Below are 26,007 nucleotides of genomic sequence, written 5' to 3' on the forward strand. Positions count from 1 at the left end.
ACAGGGTGTCTGAAGCACAGAGGGCAAGAGGGGTTTGTGGGCTCCGGTGGGCAGACAGCAAAGGCCCTGGGACTTGGTGGACATGGGAGGGGTGGTGAGGACTCACAGGAGAGAGAGAACATGCCCTAAAGAGCAAAAGAGGTCAAAAGGGACTCTACTGAGATGTCAGGAAGCTCTCCCTTCAAAATCGACCATATGCATGGGATTGGGATCTTTTTTTTTTTTTTTTTTCCCTCAAACGCCTAAATCCGTGAGCTTTTGGGATCTGAATCAGACCGCTTACCCCAAACCAGCCAGCAGCTACTATGCAGAGAGAAAGAAAGGCCCTCCGTTGACACAAGTAAGAAGGGGGAAACGTCAGTAGCAGGCTATTTGCTTTGTGTTCTTGTTTTTCTGCCTGGAAAGCATCTGATGAGGGAAGCAAGCTTCTTGCAAGGAACCCTGGACAGTTCCTTGGGTGGCGTGGCAAGTCTTTTCTTTTCCCTGTGGTTGTGGAGGGCTTCACGACAGCCCAGCCCAAAGGGGCCGTGACAGGAAGAACTTGGACTCACACTTCTGGTCACCCTGCTCTCCTCCACACTGTGTCCTTGAAGTTTCCGAGGTAGCTCTGGATGGTTCTGGGATGAGGCTCTGGCAGCCCTTTGTCCCAGTATGTGAGAGCGATGGCATCAGGCATCATTTCCCTTTGAGAGGTAAATCAGGGCTCCAAACGAGACTTAGGTCAGACTCTTAACACTTTTATTCAAATGTAATTCATATGCCACACAATTCACCCGTTTAAAGTGTACGATTAAGTGGCTTTGAGTAAATTCACAGAGTGATGTAGCCATCACCACAATCAGCAGTTCATTAGGACACATTCACTAGCACAGAAAGAAACCCCACACCCCTTAGTTGTCACCCCTAAATCCCCACCCTCCTCAGTCCTAGACTAATCTGTCTCTGTGGATTTGCCTATTCTGAACATTTCAGATAAATGGAATCATACAATATGTGGTCCTTTGTGACCATCTTTGTTCATTTAGCATCCTGTTTTCAAGATTCTTCCATGTCGTAGCAGGTGTCGCTGCTTTTTATTGCCGACAAAGAGTCCGCTATGTGCCTTTTCCACAGTGTGTTTCTCCATTTGTCAATTAATGGACATGTGAGTGGTTTCTACTCTGGGGCTTTTGCGAGCGTGGATGTTACGAACGAACATCGGTGGGATGTCCGTTCCATTCCTCTTAGGTGTGCACCGAGGAGCAGAACCACTGGCTCACTAGCAACTCTGTGTAGTCCTCTGAGGAACACACATGTCTTCATGTAAACGTGTGTTTTCGTCTGGGTCGTACGGTTTTTGTGTTCTGTTTCTGTAGCTGTTCAGTGCTGTTGCCACGATTGCTGCTTTGTCACACCCTTGTTCAAGCGACGGGATATCTGAGGGCAGACGGTCACCTTGCTCAGACCCTGTCGTTCAGTTTGTTCTCGGCACAAGTTTCATTGAGCATCTGTCCTAACTCCGATCGTGTAGGTGCTGGGATGTGTCAGTGAATAAATTACTTATGCCTGCCTTCATGAGCTTCCATTCTCATCGGGATCGACGACAAATGAATGTAAAGTAATAGATAATAAAAGTAAAGGTGAAGTGTTGGGTGGTGATGAGTGCTTTAAAGTAATCCTGACTGTTGGGCTCCTGGGATTTTGCCGCGCCTCCTTGTCCCGGCGTGAACAGGCGGCAGGGAGGCCAGCAGGAGGCGCTCGCCCACAGGAGGCGGAGGGGCTGCTGGGTTATTGCCGCGAGCGGTGGGTGGGACAGCACAGGTCCCGAGCTCCCACACCCACAGCACGCTGGACTGGATTGTATGCTCTGCTCTCTTGGGGTGAAGACTGGCTCGTTTCTCCTCTCCTCCCCCACGCCTTCCGATCCTCTGCCTGCCTGCTAGCCCCCTGCAGTCCGCCCCTACTCCCCCAGCCTCTTGGGTTTTTTGTGGAGAGCTAAGGGCAAGGGAACGGGGAACTGAGAGGGCGGCGTCCGGAAAGGTGTGCCTGTCTCCACCCTGCAGCCCCCGCTGGGACACCTCGACCCCAAGCCCAGCAGTAAGTCCAACATGCTGCGGGGCCGCAACTCAGCCGCCTCTGCTGACGAGCAGCCCCACATTGGTAACTACCGACTCCTTAAGACCATCGGCAAGGGTAACTTCGCCAAAGTGAAGCTGGCCCGGCACATCCTGACCGGGAAAGAGGTGAGCTCCGGGGGCTGGGCGCGGTGGGACAACTGCCGCAGCCACCCTCTTGTTGTCCGGTGGAAATGCCATCGAGTCGAATGGAAGTGTTGAGAGGGAGGAGGCAAAAGGAGGTGGAAATATAGAGGAGGAGGGAGAGTTGAGTCCTGGGTTCAGCCTGCTCAGAGAGGGAATCGGGGGCTTTTTGTCTCCTGTGCAGGTAGCTGTGAAGATCATTGACAAGACTCAACTGAACTCCTCCAGCCTCCAGAAGGTAAGCACACAGCACCTTCTGTTCCTTTCTAAACCTCTCTTCAGGGGTCAGTGATCTACTTGACCCCAGGTGGGCCTCCCCTTGAATCCTTAACTTAAAAATCTCCGGTCATTTCACTGTCCCCGCTGCTCCATGGCTCTGCTACCTCTGGGGCTCTGATCGGATCCACCATGTTGACCCCTCCTGGGTGGGCTTCCTGGCCACAGGCACTGGCTCTTTCGAAGTCTTTCTGCCCTTCCCCACCATTTGGCCTATCTATCTGACCTACTTCCTGCATCTTGTTATCTTCTGGCCCATGGCCAGCCCTATGCAAAAACACACGTTTGTAGCCATTACTAGAAACATGCGTTTGGTGACTCCAAGATCTGGAATGATCCAAAGGAGTGGCTCCAGACATACAGGGATAAGAGGAGGCAGGGAGGCCTGCCACCACATTTGTGCCAGCTACATTTTTGGGGGATGTGGGTATGGAAGACTGTGGTTTTTAGAAGCTAAACTCCACAGTCTCGAGGCCCTGCCAGTTTGTGCAGATTAAGGACAGGTACTCCCAATTTGCCTTCTCACTTCTAGGCTCCTCTTGGCTAAAAGTCAGTCATTTGCATGTACTGTTCGCTAGGTGAAGTTGAACTTTTCCTTCCCTCCTTGACTTACAGTGGGAAACTGAGGTCTGTCTTAGCTAGCTGGTCGGGTGGGAACACATGCCCCCTGGTTGGAAAACTATGAAGAGCTGGTGGGGACATGAAAAGGAGGCTTCGATTTGCATAATGGGACAGCTTGCCAGGGACGGGTTGATGTTGAACTGGAAACTCTCTGCCCTCTCTCCTCATCCTGGGCTCTGGCAGTTAGGGGAAGGAGGAAGTCTCCCATCTGGCTCCCAAAAAGCTGCCCCTGTTTAGGTCAGTCAGATTTCCTTGTGCCCTCATACTCCCCTGACCCTGGTTCAGATTTCCTGATCTTGATGCACCTAGTTCTTTCTATCATGAGGTAGACTGAATTTTTTTTTCTTCCATGAGCACATTGTGTTAGTTGAGTCAGGAGCGGGCATGACCTCATGCTGATAGTCAGCTACAGTGGGATTGGGAAGCTTGGGACTAGGGTTGGGGGCTGGTATTGAGAGAGGCACTCACGGACTAGCAGTGTGGAGGTTGAGGTGCCTTGACACACTGGGAGCCAAAACCAAGGTGTTTCCTATTTTTTGTTAGCCCTGGGATCCCCTCAAGGTTCTTTGGTTCAAAGGAAACACTACTGTCATCACTAGGGCTTTCCTGCTTAGAGCTTTCCGGAAGGAAGGGAAAGAGGGCTACTCTTGATATGTTGGCTCAGACCCTGCAGGGTGGAGGCCAGCTTGGTGGGGGCCGTTTGGTCTTTGGTGCAGTCCAGCCTACCATATGGTGATTGCCACAGTCAGCCAGGCCGTCTTATTTCCCACCTCTTTTTTCTCTTTGCCTCTTCCTGACCAGCCGGCTGGAAGGCACCAGTGCCAGACAAATGTAGCCATTTTAAAAGCCTTTTAACACACACTGTTACCAAGGCCAATCTGATTCTGGCCAAATCGCTCTGGTTAAATTTGATCCCAGCAGTGATCCGTAAAAAAGGACAATAGCGAAGAATCTATCGCCCTCAGGGTTCTCAGCTGAGCCCAGAAAACTCCACTGTTCTCCCAGGAGAATGCCTCTTCCAGGCCAGCGGGTGCCCCGGGGGGATGTGTGTGTGTGGTGGGGGGGGACCCTGGCCACTGCCTCCGGCCCCATTTCAGTGTTACTTCCCAGTTGCTTACCACCCCTGAGGTGGTGTCCAGGATTTTTTGCCTCTTCATCCAAGACAACTGCTGGACCAGGGAAGAAGGCAAGAGAAACCTGGGCTCTAACAAGAAAAGGGAGCCAAGTTCAGAATCAGATTCCCGAAGATTGGAAAGCCTGTCTCTTCTTTTCCTTTCCAGCTCACAGAAGCTCTCGGATCTCATTAAGGGGAAAAACCGTGCTCACTTGATTCCATAAACTATATCCTGAATTAGGTCTTAAGACCTCTCCTCCCCCCCCAAAAAAAAAACCAAAACATAATATAAACAACTAGTTCTGCTCTTTGTGCAAATGGCGAGGCCTGGAAGTTACCAAAACCCCACCTCCAGTTCTCTGGCCCCCGCAGAGGGGATGGAGTTCGTTTCTGTCATCTTTCTTTATGGAAATACATGGTTTGGAGTCCCTGATTTTGTTTCACAAAGAGAGCGTGAGTGTGTGGAGGTGGGTTTGATTAAAATTGGCATCAGCTATATATAGGAGCGGCTTCTTCTGTCACCGCCCCAGAGGCCCAGGAGAGAAGGGCCTGCCCACTAGTGCAGAGCCCTCTGACTTCTGTAAACCAGAAGATGATGGGGGCCCCCTTCAGATCCCCCCCAGCACACACACACACACACACACACACAGTAAGCCAGAAGATGATGGGGGCCCCCTTCAGATCCCCCCCAGCACACACACACACACACAGTAAACCAGAAGATGATGGGGGCCCCCTTCAGGTCCCCCCCGCAGCACACACACACACACACACACCAAGCTGGAGTCTGTTTTGTCACTGAACTTTAGCAGCAGCCCTGGTTCTGAATATTCATGTACATGGGCTCACACTCCCTCCTTCAGAGGCACCCAGCCAAACCCGTCTGCTGTTTGGGGGTTGGATTTGGGGACACTGCAACAGAGGGCACGTGGCTGGTCTATCCAGATGCTGAACCCAAGGGTACAAGTCGCTGGAACCCAGCTTTCCTCCCGCTGATGCTTCTGCTCTCATTCCCCCTCACCCACTTCTAAGCCATCAGTGACAGGTCTGGGTGACCTGGACAGCTGCCCGATTTCTTTGCCTGTTTTCTCTCTGGGGAGAAGAATCCTAGCAGTGGCTCTGTTTGGAGGGGACCTGAGGGGAGCAAGTTAAGCAAGCATGACCCTTGGTATTTTCTTTTCTAGCTATTCCGCGAAGTAAGAATAATGAAGGTTTTGAATCATCCCAACATAGGTGAGAACCAGATGTCGTTCCTTCCTTCTTCCCCCACAGCACGGCTCCACTTCCCAGCCTGTATTCCTCCCCGAGGCATGCTGTTTGCTAGAGTCTGGAGTCCTTGAGGATGCCTCTGGGGAAGCCCAGCTCAAAATCCACCTCTGCCTCTGGCACACTGGGCTGTCCTGAGTAGTGTGGCTGTCATGAGAGGAACTTGCCCTCGTGGAGGAGGGGAGGGGGCTTTTGTCCCCAGGATGCCTCTGCTCAGGTTGGGCCTCAGAGTGTGGCCCCTACTACTTCTCTGACTGGTGACTTGGCCTTTTCTTTTGTAGTTAAGTTATTTGAAGTGATCGAGACTGAGAAAACTCTGTACCTTGTCATGGAGTACGCCAGTGGAGGTAGGTGTGGGACTGCCTCTTCCTGTGTGCCCCCCTGTCCCCCAGCCCCAGTAAGCTCCGACCTAGACCCCACCCCTGTGTCTTGCAGGAGAGGTGTTTGACTACCTGGTGGCTCATGGCAGGATGAAAGAAAAAGAGGCTCGAGCCAAATTCCGCCAGGTGGGTGTGGCTCCCTTTGCAGAGTATGGGCCCGACCTCTGCCTCTTGGGATTTGGCATATAAGAAGGAGCTGCCTCTCTCTAAGTGGCCTGTGGAGGGTCCTTTGGGCTTTGCCTGTCGCTGTGGCAGCTTAGAACTAGGTCACGGGATCACAGGTCCGCGAGCCCCATGGCCCACCCTCAGATGCCACTGGGCTAACCCTTCTTCCTTCCTTTCAGATAGTGTCTGCTGTGCAGTACTGCCACCAGAAGTTTATTGTTCATAGAGACTTAAAGGTAAGGCACGCTCTTGTGCCCTGTGTCTGAGTTGGGGCTGGGTCGTTCACCCTCTGTCACCAATGACATAACCATCAGGCCCTGAGTGTTCAAGGAAACTCCAGCTTTTAATTTTTTGGAGATGATGAGGAAGCCCCTAGGGCTGCTTCTGACACAGGCCTCACGACTGGACTTAGATCTCATTCCAGCCAGCGAACAGAGGGTCTCGTCGCTGGGCACATCGTCTTCCAGGGCTGCCAGGCGTGGCAGGAGCACTGCAGGTTCTGCACCTTCAGGCAGCCTGGCCGCTGACCGAGGGCAGACTGTTGACTGACCCACAGCTCTTCGCGGGTGCGCACTCGCTCAGCTCTTTCCCTGAGATGTTAGAGAGTGGACTACCTCGGAGGTTCCTGGCCCCCGAGTCCTGGCAGACATGACTGCGATTAACCCGAGCCTGACATGGCAGAGCCCCCAGAACCCCCCTCCCCGCCCCCCGCCTGCGGCTGCCTGTGTGAGGGGACCTGCGCTGCCCTCCTCCAGCCCAGCCTCTTCACACTGACTGAAGGCCTGCCCTGGCATTGGTGGAGAAAATCCTGAGACTGAGGATGGCTTCCTGTCTGTGCTCCCATCCCCCCCAGCTCCTTCCTGTTCAGTGGCTTACTCTGGTCCGCTTGGTCCTGACATTTTCCATCTTACCTCCCAGGCAGAAAACCTGCTCTTGGATGCTGATATGAACATTAAGATTGCAGACTTTGGCTTCAGCAACGAATTCACCTTTGGGAACAAGCTGGATACCTTCTGTGGCAGTCCCCCCTACGCTGCCCCAGAGCTCTTCCAGGGCAAAAAGTACGATGGGCCCGAGGTGGACGTCTGGAGCCTGGGAGTTATCCTGTACACACTGGTCAGCGGATCCCTGCCTTTTGACGGACAGAACCTCAAGGTGGAGTGAATCAAAGACTTAGTTGTTTGTTTTTTTCAAATTTTATTTCGAAGTAATCTCTACATCGAACATGGGGCTCAAACTCACAACCCCAAGATCAAGAATCGCACACCGCCGACCGAGGCAGCCAGGCGCCCGAGGCTTAGATCATTTGTATTGCCTCTCCTTTCCACTCCTGGCTTCTGGTCTTACCCCTGACCTCTCTCACACTTGCCACCTCTACATTTTCCCCAAGCTAGAGATTCGGAGACGGGCTTGCTCAGGGTGGCAGTGGACACGGGGTCTTCTGTGCCCAGTGTAATGACCTCCATTCTTTCCTCAAGGGATAGGTTAGATTGTATATCCGTTCACCCCTCCAAGGTGCTTGGGATGGCAGGCCTCAGGCTGGTCAAGCTAATGGGCATAGGGTATTGACCTCAGTGCCTCTCTGGTGGGGTGTCTTGTCTCGGGCTCTCTGCCTCCTGCCACGTTTCATGTATGTCTGCCTGGTCAGTCTTTAACTCTCAGGAGCTGAAGGTTTTGTATTAGGTTTCTTCCCTGGGCCTTGGGGTGATTTAAATTTCCCTCCTACTGGGGCACCTGGCTGGCTCAGTTGGTAGAGCAGGCGACCATTGGTCTCAGGATCGTGAGTTCAGGCCCCACGTTGGGCGTAGAGCTTACTTAAAAAATAATAATAATAAAATAAATTTGCCTCCTACCTCAGGAGCTACGGGAACGGGTACTGAGGGGAAAATACCGCATTCCGTTCTACATGTCCACGGACTGTGAAAACCTGCTTAAGAAATTTCTCATTCTCAACCCCAGCAAGAGAGGCACTTTAGAGGTGAGCAGCCTGGAGCCCAGCTGGCTGGAAAGTCCAGGGTTCCCAGGGACACCTCCAAGCTGAGTCTCCTTCCTCCCTGCCCATATCCTTCCTTTTGCTCCCCAGCAAATCATGAAAGATCGATGGATGAATGTGGGTCACGAAGATGATGAATTAAAGCCTTATGTGGAGCCACTCCCTGACTACAAGGACCCCCGGCGGACAGGTGAGGCTCTGCTGAGTTATGAGCTTGAACTCCCTAGGACTCAGGACCAGCCTTAACTGTATGTCCCCCCTGTGCAGAATTGATGGTGTCCATGGGTTACACACGGGAAGAGATCCAGGACTCACTGGTGGGCCAGAGGTACAACGAGGTGATGGCCACCTATCTGCTCCTGGGCTACAAGAGCTCTGAGGTGTGTGCCCCCTGCTCTTTCCCCTGCCAGCCAGCTTTGCTGTCCCTAGCACCCCTGTTCTGGTACCCGTTGAGGGCAGAAGCTCCTCTCTGAGTAGGTGTGCTCTCTGCTGACAAATTTTAAGCCTCAGCACTGGTGGGTAAGGCTCTCTGGCCTTTGCTTTCACTGGTCTCCTTCATGGAATGGATAGGAAAGCTAGTGGGGTCTAGGCCTGGGCCTGGGTTTCCATGTGGGTGAGTAGATCTGGTCCCTTCTGTGCTGATAAGGCTGGATCAGTTCTTTGTCTTTTTTTGGTTTTGTTTTGTTTTTAAAGATTTTATTTGAGAGAGAGAGCACGAGTGTGGGGAGAGAGGGGCAGAGGGAGAGGGAGAAGCAGACTCCCCGCTGAGCGGGGAGCCAGACATGGGGCTCAATCCCAGGACCCTGGGATCATGACCTGAGCTGAAGGCAGACACCTAACTGACTAAGCCACCCAGGCGCCCCAGGATCAGTTCTTTGTTGATCTAGAAATCTTTGTGTCTGTTTCCATGTGTTTGTGTCCCTCTGCGTCTGGAAGTGTCCATCTCTGGGTGTTTGGGTGTGTGGGTCTCTGTGCCTTCCTAGTAGGAGTCTTGAGTCTTTGTGTTGTTTCTGCCTAGTGCTTATGTCTGGCTGTGGGTATCTGTGTGCGTGTTATGTCCATCCTCCTGTCTATTCATCTGGAGTTCTCGTGTTTGTTCTTCTCCCCGTCTGGGTAACCATGTCTATGTGTGAGTCCGTGGGTTTGTGTGGGAGTGGGGTCTTGCTCACCATCTGCATGTCCCTACATGCACTCCTGGCCTCCCTGCTCTCCCCCTGGTAGTGTTGGGCTCCCTCTCTCGGTTCTCACCTTAGCCTGCTCAGGAAGTATCTAGTTGGGGGCAGGAGGGTGTGGTCTCTGAGTCTGAATGTGTGTTCTTCGGGGCATGTATATCCCTCTCTGGGGACAGGGAGTCTTTGGTGTGCTGGGGGCCGGGGCGGGGGGTGTCTTTGGCTCTGTCAGGATCTTTGCTGGGGCATATGTGTCTCAAGGAGTGTTGAGGTACACCTGGATCCTGCAGGAGTATGTCTCACGTGAGTCTGGGGTGGCTTCCTGTCAGGCGGGACTGTGTGTAATTATGTGGGTCCATCAGTACACATCTCCAATGACTTCTGCCCCGGTTTTTCTCTGCTTGCAGTTGGAGGGCGACACCATCACCTTGAAGCCCCGGCCTTCAGCTGATCTGACCAATAGCAGTGCCCCTTCCCCCTCCCACAAGGTACAGCGCAGTGTCTCGGCCAACCCCAAGCAGCGGCGCTTCAGTGACCAGGGTGAGTGCTTGGGGGGTGGGGGTTGCAGGTGGGGACTCACTCCTCTCCTGAAAGGACACAGGTTCTGGGGGCTTGGGATGACACTGCCGAGTTTCAGTCCCAGTTCAGCCACTTACTAGCCTTAGGCCAAGCCACTTAACTTCCTTCACCCTCTGTGACATGGGGTTTGCCAAGTTGCTGGCAAGACTGTAGGAGAGCAGAGTGAGTGAGTGAGTGTGTGTGTGTGTGTGTGTGTGTGTGTCGGGCACTCGGTGTGCCCCTCACCCTTACCCATTCCCACTGTCCCTCTGGCCCAGCAGCTGGTCCTGCCATTCCCACGTCTAATTCCTACTCTAAGAAGACGCAGAGTAACAACGCAGAGAATAAGCGGCCTGAGGAAGACCGGGAGTCAGGGCGGAAGGCCAGCAGCACAGCCAAAGTGCCTGCCAGCCCCCTGCCCGGCCTGGAGAGGAAGAAGACCACCCCCACCCCCTCCACGGTGAGCATCCCTCCGGGTCCCCCACCAGCCAGCCCCACTCCTGCTTCCCCACCACCCAGCTCCCCTCCTGCAGTGGGGCCAGCCCCCTCCAGGCAGCTCCCTCTGGCCACCCACCGCCCACTGTCTCTTACCTCCCGGGCCACTTTGGCTTACTGTAGAAAGCCTCCCCCCAAGAGGAAAAGCAGAATCCTTTCTTTTCTCTACCCCTGTCTGCTCCTGCTGGAAGGCAGAGGGAAAGCCAGTTCTATGAACAGAAGAACTCTTTGGTTTTCTGTGATACAGCTCTGCCCTTTATTCCCCACAGAACAGCGTCCTCTCCACCAGCACAAATCGAAGCAGGAATTCCCCACTTTTGGAGAGGGCCAGCCTTGGCCAGCCCTCCATCCAAAACGGCAAAGACAGGTGAGCCGACCCAGGCCCTGCCCACCACGCTGCCCCAGAACCATCTCTCACAGCAGTGACGTCTGTCGGCAGCCCCACCTCCCCTCCCTGCTCCCTGGAGTTCCGTCCTGGCTCTGTCCGGCCCAGCTTGTCCACACACCGGCACCTCCCCCTGCTCACCCCCCACCCCCAGTCTCCTCTCCCCTGTGCTCCTGGGACTGCTCCTTGCAGTGGGCGGACCGAGGGAGACTCCAGGGTCATCTCGGCTGCCTTCTGGCTGCTTCTTCTTCTTCTTTTTTTTTTTTTTAGTTATTTATTTATTTAAACAATGTCCACACCCAATGTGGGGCTCAAACTCACGACCCCAAGATCAAGAGTCACACCTCTTCTGACAGCCAGCCCGGCGCCCCTGCCTTCTTGCTTCTTGACCGCAGCCAGGGCATGGCAACCATGCTCCTCTCGGCATCAGCGCCTAAGGCTTTATTTGGGGGACCCCAGCTCAGAGCAGAACCCAGAGCTGCCCACCAGCGGGGTGTACATGTTGAGGGTGACCCCAGCTGTGCCTGGGAGAACAGATCCCCCCTTAGCCTTGACCGCCAGCATCTCTTGGTGTGTTGCCTTCCTGGCTCCTCCTCTTCTGAGCTTAATGAAAATTCCCCTTAGCAACACCCTGCTCTTTCTGTCGACAAAACATCCTTGTTCTTAGAATTCCTAGGAGACCAGCGCTACCCGGAGGCAGTTACCTCCTGTCGGCTTTCCTGCACTTTTGGTTTCCTCCCCCAGGTTTTGGCCTGCCTCACTTTCCTCACCCGCCCTCCACTTCCCAGCCCCGCCTTCCTCGGCTCTGACTGGAGTCCCATCACTGCTCCCCCGACCTGACCTGCATCCTGCCAAGGCTTCCCCCGCCCCCCCCCCCCCCCCCCCCCCCCCCCGGCTCTGGCCCTTCTGCCCTGCCCTTGCTTCCTAACCTGAGCCTCCTGCCCCCACCCACCCCTAACCCAGGCCTCTTCGCTGCTTTTGTCTCCTAGCCTAACCATGCCAGGGTCCCGGGCCTCCACGGCTTCTGCTTCCGCCGCGGTCTCTGCGGCCCGGCCCCGCCAGCACCAGAAATCCATGTCGGCCTCCGTGCACCCCAACAAGGCCACTGGGCTGCCCCCCACGGACAGTAACTGTGAGGTGCCGCGGCCCAGGCAAGTGTGCTGGGGCAGCTGGCGCACCGGGTGCCCTCAGCCTGCCCCACCCCCTGCCCCCCACGTTCCCCCCTCCGACCCGGGGGTCCTGCTCTGTTCTTGGCATCTTAGCCACAAGAAATGGCTCTGTCCCCTACAGTCAGGAAGTAGAACAAAAAAATAGCTTAATGCCCCTCTTTTCCTCCAGTTCTCCCTCTCAGAAGCCATCCCGAGGCTCCAGAAGGAAGCCTTTTTGTTCTGAGCCTTCCTGGACTTCCTTAGGACCCCAGGGACAGTCAGCACCAAAGGGACTCAATCCTTGAGGGTTGGTCAACATTGTCCCCTTGAGGTTCCAGTGTGCCTAGCTCCAAGGAGCCACTTCTCTCCGGCCTGTACTGCTGTCCACACACGTATCCTCCCTCGCCTCCGTCCCTCCCCCAGACCATCTCCTTCCACCTCCACCTAGATGTTCTCCTTTCCCGTGTCCTCAGTGGTCACACCCCTTCCTTCTGTGTCCTCTGTGATGGCTGCCTCTGCCCTAGCATCCCCTTCCCTCTTCCCACCCCGGGGTGCTGCAGGTGCTCGGTGCTGACGGCGTGCTTATGCCCTGATGCGTTTCCTCCGCCCCACCTCTCTTCCCACAGCACAGCCCCCCAGCGTGTCCCTGTCGCCTCCCCCTCCGCCCACAACATCAGCAGCAGTGGTGGAGCCCCAGACCGAACTAATTTCCCCCGGGGTGTGTCCAGTCGAAGCACCTTCCACGCTGGACAGCTCCGGCAGGTGCGGGACCAGCAGAATTTGCCCTACGGTGTGACCCCAGCCTCTCCCTCTGGCAACAGCCAGGGCCGGCGGGGAGCCTCGGGGAGCATCTTCAGCAAATTCACTTCCAAGTTTGTACGCAGGTGAGTAGGGGGCTTAGGGTGGCAGAGAGAATGAGGCCCGGCCTTCCTACCTGCCTGGGTGGCGGGGGATGAGCACTGCCGGCACTAGGCTTGGGTCTTGGGGTTAGAAGAGGCCTTGGGAAGCCTAAGGAATTGGGTCTTTGTCAGCACCTCACGATCCCAGACCCGTCCGTCCCTCCCAGGCTCTCCCCAGCTCCTGTACACAGCCCTCGTTCTCTGGCCCCGAGAGCAGATGGCCAATGCCGCCTCCTCTCTAGGAGAGTGTGAACTCAGATGCTAAAATAAAAGCCCCCCTCTTCTCTCCTGGGTTCCCATGGAAACTTATATTTGGTGACGCAGCTGCAAAGTCATGAGGCCTGAGCCAGGCTGGGCCGGCAAGGAGAGTTTTTCCTGGTCCTCTGTCTCGCCCCCTCTGACCTCCTTTCCCCCCAGCCAGTTGGTTAGGTCCGGCTGCAGTCGCTCCCTCGGCCTCAGCCGCGTCCTCCTACCCGGGGCTTGCTTTGATGAAGGCCATAAATGAAGTAGCTGGTGGGGGCCGAGCTGGCCTCCTCCCTCGCAGCCCAGTGGGTTGATGCTTTCCGAGGTGGCAAGCAGGGTGGGGATTCTCTTCATGAGGTTTCTCACACCTGGCCCCCGGCCACCCCAGAGAGACAGCTTTGATTCTGACGGTGCACCTAAGCCCTCGTGCCTGGTGGGATGCTCCGTGTCTCCATCCCACCGTTTCCTCTCCCGCCTCGGCGTAGCTCGGGAAGCAGCAGCAGGCTTGCCGCCCTTCCTGCTGCACTTCACTCAGCTGGGGGGGCCGAGAGCCATGCCCCTTTCCAGGCCCGGAGTGCGGGGCTGTGGGGCGGGGCGGGGGCAGGTCGGGATGTCTGGGACTCTAGTCTCGCTGAGCGGCTCTTCCACGCATGGGGTGACCCGTGAACCTGTAAAGCCCACTCCCCACCTGCTTATCCACATACTGTCTTGTTGGGTTTTTTTTATTTCTTTTTTTATTTTGTCTTTTTTTGTTTGTTTTTTTAGAAATCTGTCTTTCAGGTTTGCCAGAAGGTAGGCGTTCAGCCCGCTGTGTGTGTGTGTGTGTGTGTGTGTGTGTGTGTGTGTGTGTGTCTGTGTCTGTGTCTGTGTCTGTGTCTGTGTCCTGTGTCCTGCCTCCGCCATTAACTCCCCTGTTCTGGCTCTTGCTGTGCCTCCGTCTGCTGACCACGTCTGTGTGGCCCCTCTGCCATCTTAAAGGGATGAAGACTGCCTTTGACTGGGCGGCCACTCAGGGCAGACGGCTTGTCCCCAGGCACGGGGGATCTTCTCAGGGAATTCTCCCTTTAAGATTGTCTCCTCACCCGCACCCCAGGTTTGGGTTTTGGTTGCAAGCACTGGGTTCCTTCCCTGGCCCTTTCCCCTGTCTGTGCATGCGCTGTGAAGAAGCTCCATGAGGGTTGCAAGTGCATCTGGGATGGGATCTCATTCTGGGTCTCTGGGTCTTTCCCTTCTCTGGTCCCCTGAACTTCAGGGCCGTGTGACCTCTTGCCCCTGTCCTGTGGATAGCAGGACTTCGGAGGTACCACAGGGACGATGGGGTCCCAAGGCTTCAGCCTGACGCTTCCAGGCCCAAGGAGCCTTTGCCTCACAAGTGGGCACAGCACCCCCTTCTGGCAGCTCCTGCAGAACTAGGCCCACTGCACCCCCACCCAGCACACCTCCTGCCTCCAGCGGGATCTGGACGAATTAAGCCACGCCTCTTCTCTGGGCCCGTGTTCTCTGGATAGGGACTGTGGCTTCCAAAGGGCAAGGGGCCGGGATGTTCTAAGGCTGGGGCCATCTACCTCTTTGCTCTGGCAGAACAGTGGAAGATCCCCCCCACACACACACAGGCATCTCCCTTCCTAGGCCAGATCCACCCCCTGGCCCTATCCTCATCCTCTCTGGAAGCCTGGGTGGGCCATATACCAAGCTGAAGACCAAGGGCCGGGTTGGGAGCACTGGTTCCCCAGGGCGGTCAGCCCAGGCCTTGTGCTGGGGCTAGGACACCTGGCGGACACGGTGACCCAGCTGACTAATGGCCGAGCCAGGGTCCTTAGGCTTTCCCCTTTCCACCCACTGCTCCCCACCCAGCTCTTCACTGCATGGCTGGCTGTTGACTCACAGGCCCTGGTGGGGGCCTGCCCGACAGGGCGCGTCCACCCACAGGGCAGGGACCAGGTGGGGCTGGGGAGAGCAGCAGGCTCCTTCCCCGGCGCAGCCCGGGCTCCCGGCTCGCAGTGCGCTTGTGTGCTTTCGTGTGTCTGTTGTGTCTTCGTGTTCCTTTTCCATGTGCTGCTGCCGCTCTCTGTCCTCCTCACGTCCCTGCCCTCCTCTGCAGTCCCCAGTTCCCCGGCTCCAGGCACCCATCTTCCAGCCAGGAGCTGGAGAAGCCGCTCAGCGGGGCCAGACCTCTTCCCCACCCACCCTCCCAAGGTGCTGGCCCTGCCCTGCCCTCTGTCCTCCCTTCTGTAGGAGCAGATGGCCTAGCAGCCTGGCAGGCAGGGGAGTTCTAAAGGAATGGGGGAGGCGGGCTTGTCCACGGACGGCCTCAGGTCCCTTCGCAGGTCCCCTCCCCATCTCCAGGCACCCATCCCCAGGTGCTCACGGTTCCAGCTCTTGGCCCTTTGAGCCTCCTGAGAGAGGCTGCTGTCTGCCCCCCGCACACACACACACCGCGCCCCCCAGCCCAGCCCAGCCCCTTCCCTTCAAGAGGACTGCGGCTCTGGGGCCCGGGATGCTGGTGTGGAAGACCCACTCACAGCGTGAGGCCCTGGCTGGGGGCTGGGGGGGGGAGCTGCCTCATGCTGTGGCTGTGTGCTCCATGCACGTGCCTGCACATCCACACACCCCCCGCCCCGCGTCCAAGCAGAGGCTCCTTCTCCCCCGCACACATCTCGGGGAGCGGGGCGAGGGACGGCCCCATGTGCTGGGCTCCCCGCTGCAAGGGGCCAGTGTGAGGTGCCGCAGAGCCGTGTTGGCCTGCCAGGTGCCGGGCATGGGGCCTTAGAGCTTGGGTCCTGCTCACCCGCCAGGGGCGCCTCACCAGACCCACCCTCACCTGGGTCTGCGGCGGTGGACGGAGCGAGAGGTCCCAGCACTAAACTCTCCCTCGCTCTGTTTTTTGAGGAACCTGAATGAACCCGAAAGCAAAGACCGAGTGGAGACGCTCAGGTGAGAGGGCTGGAGCCAGCACCGGCCCTGCCCAGGCCACCGGGCTCGCCACGAGCCTCCTGCTCTCTTCCTTCTGCCACCTGGCTCCTCCGCTGGTGGTTCTGCCCTGTCCCCACCCACTCGGGGCCTCCCTTTCCTCAGAGAAACCCCACGCCCCAGCTGCAGTAGGTGTGGGCCCTTCTCAGCTCGAGTGCCTTCTGGCAGCAGGAGCCCTAGGCTGGGCGGTTGGGGCTCCAGATTCCTACCCACCGCCCAGCCCGCCTTTCTATACCTCAGCCGCCGCTTTCCGTCCAGTCTGTGAACTGCTCAGGGCTGTTGAGCACGTGCTCCCCTTTTCTCCCTGACCCTCCCGTCGTCAAAGAAAAGCATGGAACTGTCACCCTCCCGCCCCCTGCCAGGGCCTGGCTTCCCCTCCCCTTCTCTGCCCTCCCTGAGCCGGAGGTCACAAAACTGCCCGCCCCTCTCACCCTCCCTCTGCTCCCTCCTCCAGCACTGTCGCCTCCGGGGCACCCTCCCGCTCTCCTCTCTGGTCTCCGGGGGGCCCTCTGCCAGGGTGGCTCTCCCGGGGGTGGGGTGCCCCGGGCCCCGCCCTGACACCCCCCCCCCCCCCCCGGACTCTGCCTTCTCCGCAGACCTCACGTGGTGGGCGGTGGAGGCAACGACAAGGACAAGGAGGAGTTTCGGGAGGCCAAGCCGCGCTCCCTGCGCTTCACGTGGAGTATGAAGACCACCAGCTCCATGGAGCCCAACGAGATGATGCGGGAGATCCGCAAGGTGCTGGACGCGAACAGCTGCCAGAGCGAGCTGCACGAGAAGTACATGCTGCTGTGCATGCACGGCACGCCGGGCCACGAGAACTTCGTGCAGTGGGAGATGGAGGTGTGCAAGCTGCCGCGGCTGTCCCTCAACGGTGTCCGATTTAAGCGGATATCGGGCACCTCCATGGCCTTCAAAAACATTGCCTCCAAAATAGCCAACGAGCTCAAGCTTTAACAGGCTGCCAGGAGCGGGGGGGGCGACGGAGGCGGGCCAGCTGGACTTAGCTGCTGGGGCCGGGCTCCAAGCCACCTGGGCGAGACTGCGGAGATGGATTGGTGTGTCTCCCCCTGCTGGCACTTCTCCCCTCCCGCCCTTCTCGGTTTTTTCTTCCAAGTTTGGGGGGGATGGGAGATGGTTCTTCCCCCTCCCCCGACATTTACCCCTGCCCAGAAAGTCCCCCTTCCCCCCTCTCCCCTACAGGAGGCAAAGGAAGGGGAGGGAGGGGTGGGGGGGCCGGGCTCCCCCTCGGTACTGCGGTTGCACAGAGTATTTCGCCTAAACCAAGAAATTTTTTATTACCAAAAAGAAAAAAGAAAAAAAAAAATCCCAGCGGCCACCTTTCCTCCCTGCCCCATTGGGACAGTCAAGACTGGATCTGTGGGGTTTCCCGGGAGGGTGGCTCAGGGCTGGAACACTCTCAGGCAAGAGTGGTGGAGTTCCCTGTCAGGCCCTCCGCCAGGCCCACTTTGGGCTTCTCCCCTCTCCTTCCCTCCTTCCCCTCCAAGCAAACCACCAGAGGTGGCCTTGCCCTGACCTCAGGCCCCGGGGCTGGAGGCCTGGATGGCCGGGCCAGGGGCTGGGGGCGGGGCGCTGCGCAGCCCTGGGTGGGGGGTGGGGGGGAAGGGGGGGCGCTGGCGGCTGCCCCGGGCTGGCAGGCGAGGCTCGGGGCTCCGGCCCCCTCCACACTGTATCCTCTGCCCCTCCTTCCCCAGAGCTGGGCATTTCCTTCCACAAGCTGCTGTGGGAACTTTTGTTCCCCTCCTCAAAAGTCTGTGCCATCTTCTCCCACCCCTCCTGGGGAGAAGGCGGGGCTGACCCCCGGGCTGGGAGAGGGGAGGGGACTGCAGGGCAGATAGGCTCCTCGGCCCCCAGGGGGCCGCCTGGGCTGCTAGTCTCCGGAACAGGGATGCTGGGCACTCTCCGTTATGGGAGAGCCTTTGTCTGAAAGCACAGCCCCTCGCCATTCCTCTCCCCTGCCCCCCTTCATTGGCATTAATCTGGGCACCAGCTAGTTCCATAGCAGTGACTCCCCTCACCACTCATCTCCCGGCCTTGCCTTTTCTTCCTGACACTGTCGCCCCTCCTCTCAGGAGACACTGCCCAGGGCCTCCACGGGCCGCCTGGCGGGAGGCTGGATAGGGCAGCAGGGGGCCGGGAGCGTCTGCCCTCCCCGGGGGTGGGGGGACAGATAGGCCTAGTGACTCCCAGCTTGCTAACCTCCTCGGCCAGTGTGGGAGTGGCTGGTTACGGGCGCTTGGCTGGTGGCGGCCGCTGCATCCCTTAATTTATTTCTCTGCTGTTTCTGTTCCTGAGAAATTGGGGGAGGGGGGTCCTGCACAGAGGGTGCCCCTGCCCTCACCCGAGTTGTACATTTTTTTGTGATGGGTTTTATTTTTTATTTTATTATTTTATTTTATTTTTTTTGATTTATGATGACTCCACCCCTACTCATCACCCCCCACTCCCAGCCCAGGCTCCGTGGCAAGTCGATCCCTTGGGTCCCAGGAAGGGGCCTAGCCAACCTCAGCCCTCCTGCCCCAAGCCCCAACTGCGGGGCTCCAGGCTCTGGGCTCGGGCTCCGACCAAGGGCTCTTCCTCCCTCCCTCCCTTTCTCTCCTCCTCCCTCCCCACCCCTCCTGCCCAGTGGAACAGCCCGGGTGCTCTGAGGGGCCGGGAGGGCATGGCTTGGCTCCCAGAGGGGGTGGTGGCTCTTGGGGGGGCTCCCAGGCAAGGTGGCCCCTCCCCACCCACCCCAATTCCCCCCCCACACCCGCACTTAGTTTCTCCTCTGGATCAAACACGTAATAAAGAGAATGTTTGGAATCTGAGCTGCCTCCTCCTGTTTCTTCTCCCAGCCGGGCAGGGACCCAGTCCCCCGTGGGCAAGATGTGGCTCAGCCCGCCAGCCTTGCAGGAGAGAATGGATTCCTGTCTGGGGCCTGGGGGAGGCCAGTACTGGGTGGCTGCTCCCTCCCATCCTCAGGGCACAGACAGGAAGCCAAGCCCAGGGCCCTCCACACCAAAAGAGAGAACACTCAGCGAACGTGGAAGATTTTATTTTTTAAAAACATTGAAAAATAAACCCATGTCTGCATATGTTCCCAGCCCTCCTTTCTCTAAGCTTTCGGGCCGTGGGTACAGTGGGCACCCCCAGAGCTCCTCAGCACTTCACAGCAGGCTCCAGAAGACAGGAGAGCTGCCCATCCAGTTCTGCCACACTCAGGCCCCGAAGGAACCTCTCTGCCCACCTCCCCCCTCCAGCCCCCTCCCCACCTCACCCCAACTTATTGCTAAAAGAAAGGAAAGAGAACAGCCAAGGCTGTCCTCTCCCCCATCCCCCAAGCTAAGGTCACTACCCCCTCTACACAAAGGGCCAGACCCAAAGGCCAAGCCCCAGCAGACTAGGAGGCAGCCATTCCAGCCCCAGCCAGGAAGAGAAAGTACCCTCAGGTCAGCTCAGAAGGCCCCTGAGCCCCAGCCCCTGGCTGGGGTGGGGGCCGAGAGACTCAGCTGCCAGAAATGTGCAGAGCCCATAGGTCCAGACTGTGCCCACTGGCAGCTCCGGGTTTTCGAAAGACCTGGCCAAGAGCTCTAGTCCCTTCTGTCCCCGGTGAAGCCAGAGGGGTCCACGGACGGCCAGCAACGTGGTTCTGCAGCCTCCGGTTGGTGGAGGGCCTCCGGGCTCAGAGTGAGGGTGCTGGAGGCTCCAGAGGGGCTCCAATCAGGGTGGGTGGGGGCTGCGGGCCAGGGCGGGCACTGTGGCGGGAGGCAGCCAGGGCGGGGCGGATGAGAGGCGGTGGGGGCTGGTTGGGGGCCAGCCGGGGCTGGAGGAAGCGGCCCTGCTGGAGCGGGGGCGGCTGGCGGAGCAGGGTGGGCGCCGTGGGCAGAGGTGGCCTCAGCAGCGGCGGTGGCTGGGACAGCGAGGTGGGAGGCGGAGGCGGCGGCGGCACAGGGGGTAGCGATCGGGGCACAGATGTCGAGACGGAGGTGATCTGTACCTGACAGGAGAGAGGAGGGAAACCAGGCTCAGGCCCATCCGCGCCCCCACCGGAGAACGGAGGCGGCTCAGCTCCTCGCTTCTCGGAAGGGCTTGTCTCACCCCTTCTCACCTCATCGTCTTCCTCTAGGGCCGGGGCTGGCAAGGCGGCCCCCCTCCTGGCCTCCTCCATGGGGACCGGGGCTCCGGGGGCCCCATCCTGCTCGGCCTCCCATTCCTGCAGCACCTCCTCCAGATTGAAGCGGCGCCGGTAGCTCACAAAGAAGGTCTTCACCTGGGTCAGAGTCTTGTTCCCAATCACCTCTGCAATAGCCCCAAAGTCTTTGCCATACCTACGGATGGCTGCAAGGATCAAAAGGGCAGCAAAGTGTGAATACCCCTCAGGACTAGTTCCTTCCCTGGCCCTTCCCTTCTGCCCCAGCTCCTTGGAGGGCGGGGAAAGATTCCTGGGGCTCTCCATGCTCCCCCCCCAGTCTAACCCACCTTGTACGGCCAAAAGCTGCTCATCCGTGGTCCAGCGGGAGTTGAACTTGGTGTTGGCCTGGAGAGCAGAGGATTTATCCTTTTAGACTCAAAAACTCGGAAACGGAGGGCCTTGCCCCTCCCCCCAAGCAGAACTCCCCTTTCGGCTCCCCTGGCGGAGCGGGGTGGGGGGGGGAGCCCCTCCTGCACCCACACCTGAAGCCACCTTACCTCAGGGGGACGCAGTGGATCGATGCCCCCCTCCAGCGCCTGGCGGAGGCTGCTATTGGTCTGCTTCATGCTTTGCACCTGAAAAGGCCGAGAAACGACCCATCAAACTCTCCTGCCAGAGAGGCCACCAAGACCAACTCTCGCCACCAACACGGCTTGTGGCCACCCACCACCCAGCTCACTCCTCCCTCCCAACCGGGCTTCTCCCCATCTTGCAGGCCAGACGGATTTCTTCAAAAGGCCCAGAAAAGAAGACCAAGTTACCCAGAAGCCTAAAGGATGGGGCAGAAGCAGTCTGGGCACCTGCACCACTCCGCTTACACCTCGGCTGTCCCCAAAATGTAGTTCCTGGGCTGCCCGCTGCCCCCTCCCACACGGCCCCTTTTCTCAGGCCCCCACCTGGCGCTTGAGGGAGATGAGCTGCGAGTCAAGGCCTCGAAGCGTGAGGTTGGCAAGGTCCGGGCTTCCTGACACAGCCGTGAGGCCCTCGGGGCTCAGGTACATGCCCTTGGGTGGGCGACGCCGGGTCCGCAGCGGGTGGTGGCGGTACTGAGACCCCTGGGCCTCCTTCTTCCCGGGGCCTGGCCGGGTATTCAGGGGCCGAGAGGGCAGAGGCTGCCAGGGAAAGGAGAGGGGTGGGTGGTGCGGAGCCCAGGGCCAGGGCAGGCGGGTAGGCAGGGCCAGACCTCACCTCTCTCTTGGGGTCACCAGCATCCGGCTCTCCCTCACTCACGGCTCCCCGGCCCTCTTCAAGCTCATCGCTGTTGACACAGGGGCCAGGAAGGCAGTGAGGCAGAGGCCAGGGCCCCCCAGAGCTCAGCGTGCCCTGCCCCTGGGCCCCCAAGGCCCCTACCTGTCTTCTTTGTCCTTTCGGCCCCCCAGCCGCCGAGCCTGTCTGTCCATCACGCTGGTTCGGCTGCGGGTCTTCTTCCACGAGTAGTAATACTTTACCAGGCTGGGGATCAGCTTGTCAGGCAGCTGGAAGGGCAATGCCAGAGGCTGGGGCCCACCCAAGACCCTCCGCCCCCGGGCAGGCTCATCAGAATGGGAGGGGCTAAGGAGCGCTGGCAGAGGTGAAGGGGCTTTACCATCTGCTGGATCCGCTGGAAGCATTTGCCATGGAAGCCAAAAGCCTGTTCAAACAGCACCTTGTCCTCCACAGTCCACTCGTCAGGGAACGGGGTGAAGTTGGCCAAGTCGGCCAAGGACTTCTCCACATCATGCTTATGCCACAAGAGCATGCCCAGCGCCTGGCCCGAGAGAGGGAACAAGTCGGGCTCAGCTGCCCCCAGCACTGTCCTGTCCCCATCCCAAATCCCTACAGGGCCAAGGCTCACCTGCTCAATGTTGTAGCCATGCTTCTCCTTGGCCATCGCAATGTACTTGTCAACTGCGGGAATGGGAGGGGGCCGGTATCGGAGAAGGGGTTACGACTCCTGACCCAAGCCTGCCCAGACAGAGGTAGGCCCCCAGGGGCTAGCGCCCACCCCACCCCCCGCCCCAAGCCTGAGCCCCCGCGCAGGGGCTAAACCCACACACCTCAGCCTCCAGCCCACTTCTGAGAAGAGCTGGTCACCAACTGGCATGAACCCAAACCCCCAGCTCCCAGGGATGTGACCAAACCGGGATCCTGCCCCACTCACGCTTGGCGTCTGACACACAGTGGTTGGGCGACCACACCAGCATGCCCTTCAGCTCCTTGTTACTGTAGCGGGCAGGGCTCTCTGAAACACAAGAGCAGAAAAGGGAAGACATTCAGATCAGCCTGGTGGCGCTGGCCTGGACTCATGGCCAGAGGGTGGCAGAGAAGTGGGGCTTGTGAGGTGAGGCCCAGAAGGGAAGGAGGGGCAGAGACCCAGACAGGAAGGCAGAGCAGGAAAGCTAACCAATGCCACGGGCCACCCACCCCCGCCCGCCCAGGGCTCCCCCAGGTGGGGCTCAGGGCCAAGCCATGGGCCCTCCGCTCCCCTCCCTTCGCAGCCTGTCCTGCCACTCACCAGGCTTGCACTCCGGAATGACGGCCTGGTAATTGGTTCCAACGCGGATCATGCTGTCTGTGGAACCAGGGGAGGCAGTCAGGACTCCGGGGGGGGGGGGGGGGGATAGGAGGATGTGGCGGGGGAGGTGGCTGGCCTGGGGTTCTCCTTCCTGACCACCCAGCGCCCTCACCTTCCAGAAGGCTCACTTTTCCCTGATCTTCCCCTCAGTTACCCTCAGCCACAGAAGAAACTGGAAGATGAGACCCTGCCTAGTCATAGCCCATAGTGGAGGGGGTGGGGGGGGGCGGGGTGATGGCAAGGACAAGGGGCCAGTTTAGAGCCCAGGCCAAGCAGAGCCCTTTGTTCTGGCTGGGGGGAGGGGGGTGCTGCCCCTAGACCTGGACCATAGCCCTGCAGGGAATCCAAGGCTCCTCCCCACCACATGAGCCTTACAGCTCGGTGTGGAAGTGTCTTTCCAGCCCCTGCCCCAGCCAGACCTCAGTCCCCTGCAAGGTGGCAAGGTATGGAGCCCAAACTGTGGCAAGGAGGGCCGCCTGAGTCCTTCAGAGACTGAGGGCAGGGCAGGGCAGGGCAGGGCAGGGCAGGGCGGGGGTGGGCAGGACCGCCTCCTCGGCAGCTAGGGGCCCAGGTTCCAGATTCCCCGTGCCGGCAGCCCCCAAGCTTGGGGAAGAAACAAGCCAGAGGCTCCAGTCCTAGGGGGCAGGAAGCACGAGTCTAAAACGCCCGTGGTCGGCTACTCTCCCCCCCGCCCCACTCGCGTCCCCGCTGCCGGTGCACCTTTAACCCTAGGCCGCCGGGCTCACCGTGCGAGTGCTCCTCCTCGCTGCTGTCATCCTCCGAGTGGGGCTGTCCGCCGTTGGGCGCCGTCTTGGCCCGGCTGCGGGACAGGATCCCGGAGCCCGCGCTCGGCTTCTCCATCACCGAGGGCATTACCCCGCCCAGCTGCCCCGGGGGGCGCGGGAGCCTTCGGAGAGCCGCGGTGATTGCCGCGCTCGCCTCGGGTGCCGTGCCCGGCCCGGCCTGGAGAGGTCGCCACTGAGGCTACGAGAGGCAGGAGGTCAGCGTGGCCAGGGTCCGGCGGGGCGGGAGCCCTGCGGGCAGCTCAGCGCTCTCCGCGACCCCCACGGGCGAGGGCGTCAGAAAAGTTTGTGCAGAAGTGGGGTACGCGGGGGATGAGCGCAAGGTCCGGTGCGGCTGGGGCGCGCTCGCTCTGGACGCTCCACGGGATTGGGGCTCCCCCGGAGAAGTCGGGGCACCCTGCCTTCGGGGCGCCCCGGAGCCCCAACGCCCTCCCGCCCACGCAGTTGAGCGGGCGGGCGCTGCGGCGCAAATGGCGCCCCCCGCGGGCTGCACGCCTCTCGGCTGCACCGGGATGCCCCAGTCCCCGGGCGGGGACCCCTGTCCCGACCAGACCCCTGCCTGCGACGGCAGGCGGCGGGGCCCCGGCGGTGGCGGTGGCGGCGGCGGCGGCGGCGGCGGCGGCGGCGGCGGGACGGCGCGCACGGCGCGTCGCGCAGGGCAGAGTTGCCGGGAGGCGGGCGGAGCGCAGCCGCGGGCGCCGCCTCGCACCCTCCCCGGCGCGCTCGCTCTCCCCGCCGCGCTCGGGCTGCTGCTCGCTCGCCCGCTCTCCGCCGCCGCTCGCTCCTCGCGCACACAATGAAGCTGCTGGCAGGGAAGTAGTGCCGGCTGCGGCCTCAGCACCCCTCCCCCAGCCGATGCCTCCGCCAGCTGAACATCTGGCCCTGGGGTGGGAGGGAGGGCCCGGGGGGCGGGGCCTGGGGGCCGGGGCTAGACCTCCAGGGGGTGGGGTCAGGACCAGGGTGGAGAGCGCTTCCCTCTGCGGGCCCCCGGGGCTCCGTGACTTGCCCCCGGGGGGAGACCCCCGCTGCCCCCAAGGAGTAGTCGGGGGTCAGCTCCACCCACGCGCACACCAGCCCCGCACACCAGTGGGCTCGGGTTACTGCCGCCTGCCCCGGGGGCCCTGAGGCCGCCTGCCCGCCCGCCCGGGTGGAGCCCAGCTTTTCCTTCCATTTCCCTTCCTGCCAAGGAACTCCCCGCCCCCCTTCCGCAAGGGGGACCCCCTCCCTCTTGCGCCCTTGGGGGCCAGAGCGGATGGGAGGCCGGACAGGCGAGGAATGAATTCCTCCAAGAGCTAGCTACTGGGCCCAAGCCTAGCTTCTGGTGCATCTGTGGGTTCCCAGGGGTCACCTCAGTTCCCTTTAACTGCTGCAGAATGCACCCCAAAACAGTGGCATAAGGGGCTGAGGGTTGGGGAGTGGGAGGTGTAGGGGAAGGTCTGGACTGCAGGGAGTGGGAGGAGCCGGGTCTCCTCCCCACTGGGTTCACTGTCACCCCAGCTGGGAGCAGCATCCCCCTCCCCCAGGACAAGCGCGGGCAGAGTGACAGACCGGGAAGCGGGTAGAGCGGCACAGACGGAGATGGGGGAGGGGGTGGGCAGAGACTTTCAAAGCCAGACCCAGCCACCCTGCCAGGCACACAAAGAGCCAGCGCACACACCGGCGGCGGCTCTGAGCCTGCGAGCTGCGCCCGTGCCCGTCCCCGCCGCCCGGGGCACGTGCTGCGGCGCACACAGGCCGGAGCCCCCGCCTGCCGCCCCTCCCACCCGGAGCCCCAGATTCCTAGACACACCTCCACCCGGGCACACCCCGCTGTGCCCAGACCGAGCCGAGCCTGCGCTAGCACCCTCCTCTCCCTTCCCTTCCTCGGCCACTCTGTAATCAGATTCCTAAATTTAGAAGCAACCCGGGGCCCAGCCAGGGATCCCCGCCCCCACCCGCTGCCTGCGGCCAGCCGGCCGGGGTCCTGCGGTCGGGCCACGACCCGGCTGGGGGCCGCCTGGTCCTGGGGGCTCCTGTGGGCGGCCGGGCAAGTCAGGCACGACCCCACCCGACTGCGGTGCTGCCGGGCCACATGGGGCCACCCAGCCCGCGGCCACGTTGCCCGCCACACCTCGGGCCAGACCTACGGAGCCTTTTTCCTCCTCTTAAATCATGGATTGGGCACCAAGCCCCAGGGTGGGGAGCTCTGGACAAAGGAGGAGAATGAATGGGCCAAGGGCAGGTCTGACCTAAGGGGGTCTGCTACAAGATGAAAAGAGGCTCCCAGCCTGACCCCTCCTGAGTGGCAAGGTGCCACCTCGCAGTGCCTAGCACCTCCACTCTCCTCCTGGCTGGCAGGCAGCCAGCCCTGTGCACAGCCCTCTCATATGATGGAGTCTTCCATCTTGCCCACACCGAACCCCCAGTTAGGCAGGGCCTCAGTTGGGCCCCCTATCCGCCCCCCCCACCTTTGCCTTCCTTCCGGGCTAATACCTAGCTAGGGTACAGGGCCCAGACCCTCACCCCCAGGCCTCAGCATCATGCTTATTTTGGCCTC

General features: G+C 59.9%; 2 protein-coding genes across 8 annotated transcripts in view; one reads left to right on the forward strand and one right to left on the reverse strand.

Moving 5' to 3' along the window:
• The window catches only part of MARK2 (microtubule affinity regulating kinase 2), a 55,808-nt gene extending 38,305 nt beyond the window's left edge, over positions 1 to 17,503 (forward strand). Inside the window, exons 2-19 of one of the 5 annotated variants that reach the window (XM_032414336.1) lie at positions 2,043 to 2,222; positions 2,422 to 2,475; positions 5,433 to 5,481; positions 5,796 to 5,861; positions 5,950 to 6,020; positions 6,239 to 6,295; positions 6,978 to 7,214; positions 7,918 to 8,037; positions 8,143 to 8,242; positions 8,320 to 8,432; positions 9,629 to 9,761; positions 10,061 to 10,239; positions 10,544 to 10,641; positions 11,649 to 11,810; positions 12,434 to 12,691; positions 13,715 to 13,741; positions 15,839 to 15,883; positions 16,516 to 17,502. In XM_032414336.1, the coding sequence (XP_032270227.1) occupies positions 2,043 to 2,222; positions 2,422 to 2,475; positions 5,433 to 5,481; positions 5,796 to 5,861; positions 5,950 to 6,020; positions 6,239 to 6,295; positions 6,978 to 7,214; positions 7,918 to 8,037; positions 8,143 to 8,242; positions 8,320 to 8,432; positions 9,629 to 9,761; positions 10,061 to 10,239; positions 10,544 to 10,641; positions 11,649 to 11,810; positions 12,434 to 12,691; positions 13,715 to 13,741; positions 15,839 to 15,883; positions 16,516 to 16,876 (2,310 nt within the window). In that variant the 3' untranslated portion in view covers positions 16,877 to 17,502. Of the gene's footprint in view, positions 1 to 2,042; positions 2,223 to 2,421; positions 2,476 to 5,432; positions 5,482 to 5,795; positions 5,862 to 5,949; positions 6,021 to 6,238; positions 6,296 to 6,977; positions 7,215 to 7,917; positions 8,038 to 8,142; positions 8,243 to 8,319; positions 8,433 to 9,628; positions 9,762 to 10,060; positions 10,240 to 10,543; positions 10,642 to 11,648; positions 11,811 to 12,433; positions 12,692 to 13,714; positions 13,742 to 15,838; positions 15,884 to 16,515 lie in introns of all 5 variants that reach the window. The other 4 variants (XM_032414338.1, XM_032414337.1, XM_032414339.1 and 1 more) reach the window with 4 other exon arrangements.
• Positions 17,504 to 18,973: 1,470 nt separating this feature from the next.
• On the reverse strand, positions 18,974 to 24,041 carry RCOR2 (REST corepressor 2). 3 transcript variants are annotated; one of them, XM_032414126.1, is made up of 12 exons: positions 23,415 to 24,041; positions 22,609 to 22,665; positions 22,255 to 22,335; positions 21,949 to 22,001; positions 21,700 to 21,861; positions 21,465 to 21,589; positions 21,303 to 21,372; positions 21,011 to 21,226; positions 20,612 to 20,689; positions 20,402 to 20,459; positions 20,031 to 20,260; positions 19,524 to 19,919 (listed from the first exon to the last, which is right to left on the reverse strand). In XM_032414126.1, the coding sequence occupies exons 1-12, from the start codon at positions 23,539 to 23,541 to the stop codon at positions 19,605 to 19,607; spliced, it is 1,572 nt and encodes a 523-aa protein (XP_032270017.1). In that variant the 5' UTR covers positions 23,542 to 24,041; the 3' UTR covers positions 19,524 to 19,604. The 3 variants fall into 3 exon arrangements, with proteins under 3 accessions (XP_032270019.1, XP_032270017.1, XP_032270018.1); XM_032414127.1 differs by having other exon boundaries at positions 22,609 to 22,661; positions 23,415 to 23,474; XM_032414128.1 differs by lacking the exon at positions 20,031 to 20,260 and having other exon boundaries at positions 18,974 to 19,919.
• Positions 24,042 to 26,007: the final 1,966 nt, after the last annotated feature.

This window comes from Phoca vitulina, unplaced genomic scaffold (assembly GCF_004348235.1).
Source record: "Phoca vitulina isolate PV1807 unplaced genomic scaffold, GSC_HSeal_1.0 scaffold16, whole genome shotgun sequence".
Classification (NCBI taxonomy): Eukaryota; Metazoa; Chordata; class Mammalia; order Carnivora; family Phocidae; genus Phoca; species Phoca vitulina.